A 15,158-nucleotide genomic window follows, 5' to 3' on the forward strand; every position below is an offset into this window, starting at 1 on the left:
GGTCTCCTCCCGACACCCAATAACCTGGCAAATGAATGTCCTGTGTCAGGAATGCAAAACTGAAGTCTGAAAGCAGATTGAATTCTGAAGGCTTGATAATCAGAACAAAATGTATTATAAAGCAAGTGCCCCTGAAGGAATCCAATATTTCCACTAGAAGTTTCATATCAAGTATGAAGAGCAGTCTTCAAGCAGGTGGGTTGGACAAGATGATCTCCAGAGGTCCCTTCCAACCCCTACCATTCTGTGATTCTGTGAAGTAATATTAGCATAAATGACAAAGGAAGTTGTCATTAATTCAAGGAGGAAACAAAGAAGAGTCTCAGCAGTGTAACTGCTAAAAGACACATCAGGACTGACATGAACTTTGGTTTCTCCTGCTCATGTTCATTTGGACCTGACTTCAGAGAAGTGGTAAGGCTGTCTGGAAAAATCAGAAAGCCTCAGAGAAACGATTCTGTTATTTATGTGACTTGCTGACTTTCCCTCTCTGTTTGCTAACAGCAGGAAGTATATTTGCATAAAAACACAATCTTTGTCTTTTAAAAGTTTCACAACTTGTGCTGCTTATTCCCCAACAGAAATGGTAATCTTTATTGAATTTTCATTATTATGTCATGAGGGTACAAGCTGCAGGTGTTGACAAATAACAAGACCAGATAGCCTGTATGTAAACAACAGCTCATATTTCTAAGAGTGCCTCACCTGGGGTTCTAAAAGCACTTCACAAAACTTGTTTAAATCAGCCTATAAGGCCCCTATAAGGGGGCAAAGCAAGGAACTAAAAGTTTAAGCAAACTGCTGAAGATTAAAATGTAAGATGTGCTACAGAGTGAGAAACCCACTGGTTCTTCATTGAGTTCTCCTAATTATACTCATTTCCCTTTCATTTTCCTCCAGTCGCTTCAGGAGTTTCAGAAAGGAAAGCCTTTCTGTGGTTTCGGAAAGATAGTACAACAGTTACCAAGTGTTACAGATAATTTTCTAGTGTTTGATTTCCTCTCAAGTACTAACTTTATTTTTCTTTTGAAAGGCTTTCATCTGAATTGCTGGGTTTCTCCTTTCCTTGGCTTTACTTTGAATGGGCAAGTGAATCCTGCTTTCTTTAAAAACCTCAACATTGGGAATTCGTTTCCCAATTTAGCTTTAAATTCTGTGTAAAAAGAAAAAAAAAACAAGCAAATAATGACTAGAATTTACTAGAATAAGGCCTCCAGTCTGAAATGCCCATTTGACTGGAAAAGACCAATTTGTGTGAACAAGTACCTCTTCGTGACTCTGGGCCAATAGAAGGGACAAGTGCAAACAAGAGGCTAGTTATGTTTTAGCTGAATGTTGAGTCCTTCCCACAACAGTACTTATCACTAAGACCAAGCCACAGTTTAAATCAGCTACATACTGCTTTTCCTGTTACCTGGTTATCAAATTGTTAGTCTTCAAAACCTAGAGAGACAAGTAGTCTGCACGCACAAGATCCAGAGCATAAAATGCGGTATCAGGGAGTTCATTTAAGCAACAGAACAAATGGCTGAAAAGTTGGATTAGGTCCCAAGAAAGAACTTAACAATGAAGTTACCTTTGTATTTGTAATAAAGACCTCCCACAAGTGCGTTGCTAACTTTTCCTCTTCAACTTCTTTTACTGTTTTTTTACAACCACCAGGGTCCCTAAGTGAAAACAGTTTAATTAGTTTTCCATTTTGAGTGCACTGCTTTTATTATGAGTACTTTTAAGAAATGTGATAAATGGAGCGTAAATGGTGGCAGACCACTACTATGATGTATATCTTTGCTTACAAGAAACGGAAAGACAATGCAAGATGTAAGCCATGAGTATGTTATAGTCACAAGTGAAGAACCACCTAAAGAAAGCACAGTTGTTCTGCAAACTATGATGCATGTACTGGGCCACATTATGCTCTCAACGTCCTCTGTGCAAGTACTGAAGAATTTTGTCCACTATAGCAATATTTCACAGATACAAATGACAGCAGGTTCATACAAATTTGATTTTTCAGTGCTGTTGGCTGAGTACAGCACTTGCTGATGACCTGTAGTGGTCCAAAGTTTAAATGTTACATCATGTTGACAAAGGTAAATGGGGAAGCTGCAGTCCTTGCAGCTGTGGTATAACAACAGGTCACTGCTGAAGCAGTCTCATTGATCATTCGGTACCCCCAATCAGTCAAAGGTTTTACAAAGCTGATTAGTGTTCTAAGCTTGCTTCCTTTGCCACATTTAAAAAAAAAAAAACCAAAACAAAAAAAACCCCCTCTTTTTCTGCAGACAGAGACTATACGATCTAAACATACAAAATGCAAGGCTAATTTTTCATGGTTACTGTGTACTGAAGAATGTGCGTATGCGGATCAGTTCAAGTGACATTGAGAGGGAGGAGTAGTGATTAGAGACAGTAACAGAGAGCAGAAGGAAGCAAGCAACAAGAGAACGCACTACTTCAGAATCCGGAAATTAATCCAGAGCCTCATGCATTTATACTCTGCTGTCAGCCTATACCTGTGAGACTTGCTGACAAACTTTATTTTATCCCAGTCTATTGGTTGGTCCTCATACGTAAAGGGGTGAAAACCTCATCCACAATACATACTGGACTGATTCTCCCCTCCAATTTATCAGGCTAATTTTCTACAATGCTACTCTGCCCCCTCTGTTATATGTAGGCACAGTTTGGCTTGACTGAGAATACAGAGAAAACACAACAGCTTTGAAGAGCTCTGCTCTGCAAATCAGGGCATTAACTGTTCACTCTTTTACCAGACACTCATGAATAATTTAAATACATGTTATGTCCACATTATTATATTGAGTAAAAATGTTGGGAATTTAAGTTAATATTTACTTTTAACAGTATAAAAGTTCAGAAACAATGCGTCTTTTACAAGTACCCATCACTGTCATACACAGTTTCATACACAATTCACAGAATAAAACCAGCTACTAAATATCACTTAATAGCCGGCTTTGTTCTGTAATTATAATGTATATGGAATTTCTGTTGAGTTCACGGAGATAACCCTCCAAGGGAAGACTATGGGAGCATTCATACATATATTACTACATGTGTTTAATTTGCATAATTATTAAACAAAAGAGAAAAGGGAAGGAAACCACAACTAAATTTGGCTGGGATAGCTCAGTGTTTTCTTAGTTTTGTAATTTGCAATTATAGGGGACCATGCTGTGCTACCGACTTGACTGTACAACTCCCTGCTGACTGCACAGCGGCAAAGGTGATGCAAAGTTTGTTTGTTACATGGCACAGAATTAAGAACATTTCACTCACATAGTTATTACTGGAAAGAAGAGTAACAACAACATATAAAGGACAAAAGATCCCAAGCTCCTTATTCCATCTACTATCATGCACTGTGCACATACTTTGGATTCCAACAGGTTAATATGGAACGCATCAAGCTGTTGGATTCAAGAGTCATAGCTTCCAAAAGCCAGTGTATGGCACACAGCTGTCGGAAAAGATGTTCACTGCAAAGAGGAGACACAAATGTGTTATAGAGTCAGGGAAACAGTCAAACTGGCATCATGTTGGCTGAAATAGATACATCCAAGCATTTCTGTAGCAGCAGGGTTTTTCATTCTCCCAGTGAATTCTAGACACCTCTCAAGGTTTTTGTGATGTTAATACATAAATCTGAATCCTGAAAGCATATTTTTGGATGTGAAATTTTCAATGGACTTATCTTAGTAATGTGCCCAGTGCTTTCGTACCTATGAGGATTCCAGCATTTATCCCTTTATGGTATGGATTCTTAATGGGTTTTGGAATCTACAGTAGCTTCTAAGTTTTGCATTTAAGAAAAAGCAGTGTGTGAGTTTAAAATCCTAGATCCATCTTTTTCTGAACTGAGATTATCTTTGGCATTTTAGCTTGTACCTCATGAAAATGTAACTATCACTTTATAAATATATAAAGACACTTTTGGTGACTAAAGAACTTAGTCACTAATATATACTATCTGTTCTGTTCTAATACAAAAGATATAGAAGCGTACATGGTACATGTACTGTCTTCTCCCTCTGTTGTAGGCCTACTTTTTTTTTAGCTAGTCAAATGAAATTTAAATTTTCATAGCCTTTCCTTCAAATGAGCCTACTCTTGAAAGCTATACCGTGTAAGCAAATTTTATGCAACTTAGTCAGAATTTGCTGAGTCAAGATCAACAAGGCAAATGATGTGTGTTTGTGTACATGCACACATACAGACTTTTCAGTAACTCATTAGGATTCAATCATTTAAAGTTAGAATTTAAAAATTGCTATTAGTAAAAACAGACTATTTCACCATAAATTCCTGAAACTCTCAGGATACGTGTTTACCGGTTGAACAGCAGCTCTAGGTATATGTTTTACGGTCTGTGTTGCTGTGAGTTTTGCTTATGTCCTACCAAGGAGGGCAGAACATAAATCTGCATTCAAATATACCTTTTTGCTCCAGGGGGGCTTGGAATCAAAACACTAGTGTAAACAGGACTGAAAGACCGTAAGGTCATTTTTCTTTCCTTCTTCCCTGACTTCCTCAGGTGGTTGCCTTCTGTTAGAGAGCAACTGTGGGAAAGGACAAAGACCAAAGTTTAAAAAAGTACTTGAAATAAAGACATTGCCAAAAAAACTGTGTTCATGTCACCACACTCCCTCTCTTCTCCTCCTTACATAAAAAAAAAATACTTAGGTATATTTCTGAATTGTTCATGACTGCATTTATTATAATTTATTAATGTTACAAACCTGATATTTATGTTTACCAGGATATATAATGATTTATAATATGTTCATAGTACTTTATAAATACTGTATTATTTGTATGTACATATTTATACTACTAATCATCAGCAATTAAGCATTTATGTGAACTCAAATTTGGGGACAGACAAAAAAAGGTGACTGTTCTGTCTGAGAAAAGATGCTGAGATACTGCTTACATTCCATTACACTTATTTTCCGTTGGTATCATGCCAATAGCATCAGTGGGATTATACACACACGAGGCCAAAATTTCAAAATGTGCCAGTGAAATTCTGTTCAAATTTTCCTGAGGTAACATATTGTGTGCACAGAAAACTATGAAGGTTAACTTAAAAAGATTCACCCCAATGCAAAAGAGTCTTGAGTGCTGGTCAAACCAATGTAGCAGAAAACTGAGCTCTTTATAGGCTGTGGGCAGTTTCTTCACTGCCACAATCCTGTTTGGCCATTTACACTTGTGCAAAGTGTTTATAAATGTTACCAAACAAGAAAAGGTGATGTTTACAGCTGTTCTTCCCAAATGTAAATAACTACCTGCACCTGGTGTTAGACAATGGAGATTCAAGCTTAATTAGTGCAGTGAAATATTGTAGCCTTCATGTATCAGTAGTATACAGAAGATAGGAGGTCCACACAGAAAATATAACATGAACTACTGTATGCTGGCTCATAAATTAGAACAAAACTGAAATGATACTGGCCTTAAAAAAAGAGAAATAGCTGAGACGTTAACTGAGAGCTGAGTGGTGGGTGATTCAAAGCTATATGCGGATTTCTTCTTCAAGGGGCAATGGGCACAAGCTGGAACACAGGAAGTTCCAGCTAAACATGAGAAAAATCTTCTTTCCTGTGTGGGTGCCAGAGCGGCGGCACAGGCTGCCCGGAGGGGCTGTGTGGTCCCTTCCCTGGAGACATTCACACCCCGCCTGGACGCGGCCCTGTGCCCCTGCCCTGGGGGTGCCTGCTCAAGCAGGGGGTGGGACGGGATGAGCTCCAGAGGGCCCTTCCAACCCCCCCCCAGTCTGGGATTCTGTGACTCTTTAGTAGAGACTTCCTAGATGAATGAACGAATGATTCTGGATTAACATTTCCATTCTACATCTGAAGCAGTTTGGGATATCAGATTACTATTGCCTGCTATAAGCTAGCAAATATTTGGAACAAGGCTTAAGGAGTGTGTGCCCCAAGCATTCCATTGATACCAATTTTCTAAAGCAAAGCCATGACTGTAAATAGTACATACAACACTAGCATGGGCATTGGAGCACTATATTTAAATAGAGATCAACATGTCTATTTTCTTCAGCTAATTAAGAAATTAACAAACTTACCTATTGTGTTGTCTAGCAAAGGAGATATCTAACAAAGATATAAGTTGGCAGGTGTTCCTGCTGTGCCAAAAGAAGTTTCTTACACAAAACCTCAAGAAGTGGTTGTCTTCATTCAGATATTCTTAGCTAAATTGTAACTGCAAATTTGTACTTATTAGAGATGATCGGGCACATGAATTCCACAGACTTTGTTGTTCAAAACAACATGTCTGTCTCATACTTCCTCAAATCACACTTTCAATTTCCTCTCCTCTGTAGTCCTAACGAACAACAGAATGCTGGAATACACAGTGGGATCATTGCACACACACTGAGGTGTTTGACAGAGCCCGTATTCCTGCTACGCAGGGTTAACCAAACTTCTGCTTTGTCTACTCTTATGATAAGAAGCTGTTACCAAGTTTAGAGTACTGATACATTAAAAATAGTTTTAACACAATTGAATGCTGTAACTTATGTAACAGCAGTAAAAAAGTCCCAGAAGAGGCTTAATATTTGCTGCTGTCTTACAGGGGAAAAAGAGGAAGGGGGGTGGGAAAGGCCTACATCCATCACTGGGATCTGTGCATACAAAACCGTGCCAACAGTTTCAGCCGCTGTGAAAGACTGAAGCCAGACACCATCTGTTAAAAGGACACTTTATGCCCCAGCAGTTTAATGGTGCTTCAGAGCTTTTCTGATTCCATGAAGTTCCTAATTTTTGAAGTCAGCACTGTGAAAGCTAGGAGTGAAGTAAGTCTCCACAACAGATAATGATCTGTATTTTGTATCTAGGCCTTTTTTCCCCCCACCTTTAAACTGTTTACCCCTGCAGATGAGCTCATGTGCAACAGCACACAGCTGGAACTAACGTGCGCTGGTAGGGTTCCTGCATGTGTGTAAATCACATGGGACAGTCTGAATGAGTAAAGGCACACCTGTCATAGCCACTCATTTATTGTTTCACATGTGTTTCATCATGTACTCCTGTTCCACCCAACACATCCTGGAGTTGAGAAGGTTCTCCATAAGACTCCCTACTTTTGATATCTGATCATAAGTCTAATGATTTCCTTCTCAGAAATATTGGCAGATGTTAGAGGTCTGTCCTTTAAAAATGAAGTTAAACTCTCAATTATTATTAATTTTAAGCAACACATTGAAAATATTAAAGGATATCAGGTTTACACTAGGAACTTTTGCTAGTCTAGACTTTTAGGTTAGTTGTAAGATTTTTTAAAATAAATTTTTTAAACTGGCGAAAACCCGGGTGCAGATGTGGGATTAAAGTGGCTTTACCAGTATTCACTCACAAGCCTGATACACTCTGCATCAGTAAAATGTTTTTTTACCGCTAGGAGAAGCCATACCTAAAAGAAGATGGTTTTGCCTATGCAGGTATACCTTCATAAAGGAAAGAGGAACATTAAATCTTTTAGGTCAGCCTTGCTGAAGAAAGAAGCCTTTCCTTACAGAAGAAAATAGACTATTTTATTATTGTGACCATTCAGATTATTGAAGGCAATGCTATTTTTCATACCTGTAATAAATTATTTGTCTACAATAAATGTGGATTGGCTGAGTTATGGTCACATAGAACACTTACATATCAAAAAGAATAATAAGCACAGAGTTTACAAAAAAGCGTTCAGGGAGGTTTTTTTATTTATTTATTTATTTATTAAATAATCTTTTTTACCAAAAATGTTCACGTGGCCTTTGTTAACCTAGGATCAAAGTGCTTCACATTGCTATTTAAATAATACAGCTGTAGGTGACTTGTTTAAGTAAGGAGAAAGTTTTAGATAATGCAGACATTAAAAGCCAAGATTCCAAAATACTTTGACTAATACCCTATACCTTTTCTCCTTCCATAACACTATCTCTCAGTAATACTTTACTCCTTTCCCACCTTTTCAGTTAGTGACCATTTAGAATGCTGGATATTAAATGTTACTGTAGTAAATACGATACTTTACTGTTCAAAGTCTCTCAGCCTGCCTGTGCTACTTGTTTGCTTTTTGGTCTGGGTTTCATACTAGTAGGAAAGATTTTATTTCTTATTTTTTAATAATGGTTACGTATTGTTGTCCCACTTATGGCTAGGTCATGATTGCATCTCAGATGACTGTGGAGACCGAGTTTTCCGAAGTTGAGAGTCAGTTCATGGAAGAAAGGTGAATGAAAGGAAGCCGGTACCTGGGAGTGACACAAGCTGCAGCAAACCGATGAGAAAAGACTGTTAGAGACAGATGAGCTTTTGATGCAATAAGGCTCCAAAGGTATGTAACCTCTAGATGATCTACACTCTCCTGCTGAGCAAGTATTTAATCATCTCATCACCTAGTGAGGGTTGACAAGTGGACGACAACTACAGCATTACAACAGGCATTAGACATGCACTGAGGAGACCAGCGTGAGCCAAAGGATTGAAGGCTATCTAATGATCAAATGGAGAGAAAACCTGAAGAAGGCAGTAAGTAATAGGTCTGAACTAGCGAAGAAACCCACTCTGCAAGCTAAGCCACTGTCGTGGTTTAGCGGCAGCTCAGCCCCACACAGCCGCTCGCTCACTCCCCCACCGGTAGATGGGGGAGAGAATCAGAAGGGTAACGCTCGTGGGTTGGGATAAGAACAGTTTAATAATTAAAATTAAAAGAAACAACAACAACAGAAATGCAATGTAAAGGAGAACAACGAGAGGCGCAAAGCCCCGGGGGAGGGGGGAAGGGAGGGGAGAGGGGGAACGAACCGCCGAAACGAACCGCCCGCGCCGCAGCCGCTCGCCGCCCGCCGACCCGACGCCGCGCCGCCCCCGCGCTGCCACTGCCCCCCCTCAATATACTGGTCATGGTGTCACATGGTATGGAATGAACCTGCCATTGGCCAGTCGGGGTCAGCCGCCCCCGCCATGGCCCTGCCCCTCCCAGCCCCCCCCCCGCCACGCGGCAGAGCGCGGGAAGCTGGAAAGGTAGCCGACCCCCACAGTGAGGAGAATTAACCCCTTCTCAGCCAAAACCAGCACAGCCACTTATTCTGCTGACTGCAATTCATTTTTATTCTTAATGCTGTGGTCCCATTGTGGGAACAAAAGCATGGCACAAACTCACCAGGCCTCCTCCTTTTCTCACCAGAGAATCAGTTCCCAGTTGGCTATGAAACGCCTCCTGAGTTCACTAACCTTATACTTTCTAAACTTCCTCCTTTTTAAACAGCACCTTAAGCATTTTTTTTCCATGCTTGCTAAGTTTACAGCTGCTTCTTACCCAGATTTTAAGAATTTTCTCTTTCTAGTTCACACAAGTGGTAATATTCTGCCTCAATACCAAGTAATGACAGAAACTGTCGCTTTTAAAAACCACTGCCCTCAGACCACCAAAAGCCCTCTGGGTCGACTTACGTGTTTATTTCTTCCTCTGACTCCTCTGCCTCAGAGTATTTGGGTGGCTGGAACTCAGACCTCCACCTCATCCCCTGAGCACGCTGGGCTGCTTTCGGTGTGTTCTTCCTCTCCAGTGATTCTTGGTGAAGCATACGAAAGTATTCTCCACCTCGTTTCACAGAATTGATATGACGCCTGCCAAAAATCATCACAAGATGGTCAGCGTACTAAAGACACACTATCAAATTTCTTTGTTGACCACCAACTTAATTTTATAACAGAGTTTTCACATTCTTCTATATTGAAGAGATCAACATTAGTATTTCCTTCTGCAATATGATAACAAAAAGGACAACAATTCCCCCAATATGAGCTGGGAGATCTTTCCCTTACCTCTTTCAGCATTGCACAGGTAACTATGGGTTGTCTTGAACTCAGCATCACTTTGTTCACTACTTGATTTGAAAATTCCCTGCCTAATTCTAATTTATAGCAGCCAATTGACCGCTGGGCCCCTCACCGTCTTAAGTCAGTTGTCACAGCCTGACAGGCACTGCCCTGAAGCTACCTGTTAGCTGCTAAATTCCACTTGCTGTCAGAAGGCTGCACTGTTAGTAATGGGGAAGGTGCCAGCGAAGCCTGTGAGTGAGCTGAAGACAACAGACAGGTATTACTGCAAGGGAAGAAAATAAAAACAGAACCATAATGCACTTCCCTATAGGATGAAAACAGAGGTTAAAAAAAGAAAAGGTGAGCTAGGGCAGTGAAAGGGATACAGCGCACAATTACTCTATAGCCTTTGAATAAAATGTTAGCAAGGATGTAGCAGCTGATCCAAGTCAGACAGGCACGCTTTCAAGTCACATGACACATCCCTTTAACTTCACGTGTTGCTGACTTTTGAATCGAGTGTCATCAGTCTGTATTGATTCTTTCAAACACAATCTAGGCTTGAAAGCTGGGCCACATTTGGTTTACTGACAAGTAATACCTCCCTTTTCTTATCAGACACGAAGGTCATAGAGGGTGCAAATTTCAGCCGCCAAATTCACTAGTTCTCCAGGGGAGCAGTTTACTCCCTCCTTGCTTCCCTTGATGGAAAACCACTTGCGCAATTTAGTGGTTTTGGGATTGGGTTTTATGCTTTTGTTGACATTATTTTTTAATTCCCGCAACTATAAATACAAACGCGAAAACATCTCCAGTTCAGGTAGATTACCTGTCTGCTAGGTATTTCTATACTAACTTTGGAAAAAGAAAGAAAAAAATATATAAGATGATGTTCCTGAAAAGAAATGCTGCATGCTTTAGAAGAACATAAGGGTTTCAGAGGCGTGTCAGACGGGCTTAATGTTTTTCATAAGAACCTATTATTTTTGCATAACAGACTTCTCTTGGAGTACTTGAAAACTTTTAATGGCCTCAGATTCTTGCTTTGTGTCCTTTTCCAGTAGTTTCTCTCCTTTCTGCAAACTTAGATATTTGTACACAGAAATATTTTTCCCCTTCATAGCGATGCTTCTACATTTCTACACTCACTAATGTAAGTATTCCTTAAAGATCAAAACCACTGCTGTAGCTGTGTATTATAATGCCACGAATAGTGAACAATGAGGTTATTACCTGAATCAAAGACAAGTGAGAGATAATTATAAACTAGACAGTTCTTTCACACTAACAGCCATAGCCAGTATTACTAGAGAAAGACGCATAAATGGCAAATACAATTAGTACAGTTTTTTAAGGTTTAGCTAATATAGAAGGCTTTAATGTGTGCATACCAAAATCAGTGATCACTCCCGTATACCAGCAGGAATGAGAAACTTTCTGCACGCTTGGAAATGAATATCTTTAGCCTATGACTTCCTTGAAGTCCCAGATGTTACAAAAACTAGCTCTACAGTCTCCAAGTATGGACAAAGAAACAAAATAGAATTAACAGAAATGCAGTGTCTAGAAGAGCTGCAAAAACCACCTGATTTCACAGAATCCCAGACTGGCGGGGGTTGGAAGGGCCCTCTGGAGCTCATCCCATCCAACCCCCTGCGTGAGCAGGTACCCCGAGAGCAGGGGCACAGGGCCGCGTCCAGGCGGGGTGTGAATGTCTCCAGGGAAGGGACCCCACAGCCCCCCTGGGCAGCCCGTGCCCCTGCTCTGGCACCCGCACAGGAAAGAAGATTTTTCTCATGTTTAGCTGGAACTTCCTGTGTTCCAGCTTGTGCCCATTGCCCCTTGTCCTGTCATTGGGCACTACTGAAAAGAGCCCAGTCCCATCATTCTGACACCCACCCTTTAGATATTTACAGGTATTTATTAAATCCCCCCTCAGCCTTCTCTTCTCAGGCTAAACAAACCCAAGCCTCTCAGCCTTTCCTCATATGGGAAATTCTGGCATCACAATACCCTGTTTATATAATAACTTAATAAATGTAGCTGGGCTGCCTATTTGACAAGTAGGTGAGAATAATTCATTAAAATGCAAGTGTAACTGAGCTAAAATTTGGAATGCATTTATTAAAGTAATTGAGCTTCAGTCAACTGTAGTCACAACACAGGTATTCAACTGCTGTTCAGACATAAGGATTTGTCTTATTTTTCTAAGTTATCTTTATCAGCATGAAAATTAAGAGAGTTTTCTGAGCAGTAATAATGTACCATGGAATACTTTGAGTTTTCTCTATAGGTATATATATTATTATAGATAAGGTCAATGATATGCACAAAGGGGTGACCCAGTAGTGCATTACACATACAGAAGACTGGTTACAAGCATCTTTTCAGTGCTTGGTGTAACTATGTGCTTATTAAATTACTCTTTAAATCCTTTAGGGACTCAAGGTCATCAGTTAATGGTAATACAAGGCCATTAAAGTATTGGGGAATTGAGCTTTTACTGCTAAGATTTGGGATTTTTGGTGCCTTTCCTTGAGTAAGAAATGACTCACAAAAAATAAAAGGAAATCAGAAATTTGTCTTAATTATAATTTAAGTGCTAGAAAAACATTAAGGCAGCTACAATAATAATGCCAGAAACCCTTCCATCAGGGTAAAGACAAGCTGGACGTTTACCAGGGTTTTTTTACATTCTGTTTAAATATTCCTTGTTTAAATACACTGGGTCATCTTCACTAGATTCAAAGGAATCATACTAAGGATGTATTTGTCCCAGAAGATCAAATGTTACAATTAACAACCTCAGATCTACCATGTACGCAGACAAATTCAGTGGGAGATGGCTTACTAAAGGAACGACATGCACTCCTGAACACATGATGCCAAATCCTGCTCAGATAAGCTGGTATAACTTCAGCCTGAGCAGAATTGCTGGAAAGCTGGGCAGAAGGCTGCACACCCATGGGGCTGTCCCTCTAGTAAGCAGCCGCATTCAATGCTGTGGGTGGTGTTACCGGGGTGCTTCATTCTCATTAACTCTTCCTGCTAATCTCCCCCTGTCCCATCCCCTGAGATGCAAAGAAGTTGCAGTCTATTCACACCAGCTTGATTCTTTCTCTTTAAGGCCGAACATTGTACTATGATCATGGTGAACAAGTACTGTGAGCTGCAAGTAAAATAACTATGTATCTATCAAACAGTTTAGCTACATACATATTTCTCTGATGAAGGAAATTGTTAGCCACTGTTTCATAAAATGGCTTATTGAAGTTTCTTATATTAATGGATACAGCCTTTATATCAATAAAGCTAATGACAGAACATCTCCTGCTCCAGATGCTATACAGAAAGAATTTGGCCTTTTCCAGAGGCTTATAGCCAATTGTAAATATCAGCTAAACCAATGTGCCATTGCTCTGGAAGCCACTGAGAACACAGGCTTTCTAAATGACGTTTCCTGTATTTTCATAAAAGCATTTCAATCTGCATCTGCAAGGCTCCCTGCTAGACCAGCAAAACCTCTTTGGGCACAAGGCCAGACCCCGCTGAGGGTGTTGCAACGTGAATATCAGCTGGGCACTGCCTAACTTGTTGCATTAGTGACAAACTGAATATTGAGTTAAGGCTTCCCAGGTGAAAAGTAAGTGCAATTTATGCACACTGCCACTTAAAAGCATTATTAAAAGTAAATATTTTCTATAGCAGAAAAAGTAATACAACAACATTTCTCTATAAAAGAGAAAGCACAGGAGGTAATAGCTTTGAAACTACATTAAATACAGCTAAACCATATTCTGAACATTACAGACTGAAAAGGTGGATTAAAAAAATAATATAATTCTTCTAAATGAACACTTCGCATTATTTGTAGCCATGCCATCATGAGCTGTGATCCCATCAAAAATCTCAAGTGAGGCTGATGAGTATTTCGATCCTGAAGAATTCAAACAAATATCCACTGAAGGAAGCAGCGAGAGCAGGAAGCTTGCTTCATTTGATTAAACCTGAAGTCTATGCCCTTACCTAGTTTTAGAGGGCACTGCGGTACTGGAGGGTCTGTCTTTTTGAACATGTAATAAAATGGAAGTATTGACAACCTGAAGTTATTAAGGAATATATGGTAATCTCTGCTGGAGCACAAGCATTAACACTGCATTAACACTTCAGTTAACACGGAAATAATCAGATTTCAGCTAGTTAAATGTTACTGTCCTCACTGCTGTTTCAGTTGGAATAGGACGCTTTTAAATCATTCCAGTCCCCCAAAATACTATGTTGTGTGTATGTGCATTAACACACATCAGACTCCATTTGAGCTGTTGCTGCATTCTAATAGCTGAAGTAATTCTTGTATGCCCCTTAACTTTCTGACGAGGTGCTGTAACAACTAAATAGCTAATAATTGTGAAACAGCAGGAAATGCCAAGATAAAAGAAAATGCATATGCACACAGTACTTTTCTTATTTACAAGCCACACACAGAACAATAGGAAAGCAAACTCTGCATTTCTTGTAAATTGTGAACAGTGATACTGATTTATACCAGAATCTGTTCCATTCTTTTATCAATACATACTGGAACCATTTCACTCAGTTCTTTAGTGCTTTACATTGTGTTGTATATCTATGCCAGTATGTCCCAAATTTATTTACACTGAGATTGTTTCACGCCTTCCCTGAGTGATGTAAGGCAGTCTCATTGTAAATGAGAATTTGTGTACTGTTCACTTAAAATATACTAAACAGGGTGCACATACTACCCACCTTCTGAAGCCACCAAAAGCCATGGAGCTAAGTTTACGTGGTGGTGAACCTGAGCTAGCAAGTCCTGCTATTGAGCTCTGCATTCGGGTGATATCCTGAAAGCTTAGCATGTGGACAGAAAATGCTTGCAACTATTCACAAGTAATGTCCAGATACTAATGTAAATTAATTAGGAATTCTGGTTTTGTAGTATCTACAACCAAGTCAGAGGTGCAAACACATACACAAAGGCAATGGAGAACCAGGAACACGCTGGCTACTACTCCTATTTAATGGCTGCGTAACTACACAGTAAGAACCAAATGGGTAAATGTGCCTACATGCAGTCATCTTAAATTCAGTAAAGACCAGATGATAATGACATTAAAATCTATTACATATAGTTATTAACCCACAGAAAGTCAGACATAGCTGATCATTTACCATACTGAACCATTCTGGCAAGGAACTAAAATCGTACCATACCAGCATCTGCCTTGACTAGCTGAAGACATACAAACAACCTGCAATACCCTCATTATTTCAGAT

The 15,158-nt window shown here is 39.7% G+C and overlaps 1 protein-coding gene across 1 annotated transcript in view; it reads right to left on the bottom strand.

The window, feature by feature from the left end:
• The window catches only part of CCDC60 (coiled-coil domain containing 60), a 74,115-nt gene that overhangs the window by 14,657 nt on the left and 44,300 nt on the right, over positions 1-15,158 (bottom strand). Inside the window, exons 4-7 of the mRNA XM_075110261.1 lie at positions 9,492-9,668; positions 4,461-4,583; positions 3,399-3,503; positions 1,577-1,667 (exon numbers count right to left, since the gene is read on the bottom strand). Of these exons, the coding sequence (XP_074966362.1) occupies positions 1,577-1,667; positions 3,399-3,503; positions 4,461-4,583; positions 9,492-9,668 (496 nt within the window). The remainder of the gene's footprint in view (positions 1-1,576; positions 1,668-3,398; positions 3,504-4,460; positions 4,584-9,491; positions 9,669-15,158) is intronic.

The sequence above is a fragment of the Phalacrocorax aristotelis genome, chromosome 15 (genome assembly GCF_949628215.1).
Source record: "Phalacrocorax aristotelis chromosome 15, bGulAri2.1, whole genome shotgun sequence".
NCBI classification, from domain to species: Eukaryota; Metazoa; Chordata; class Aves; order Suliformes; family Phalacrocoracidae; genus Phalacrocorax; species Phalacrocorax aristotelis.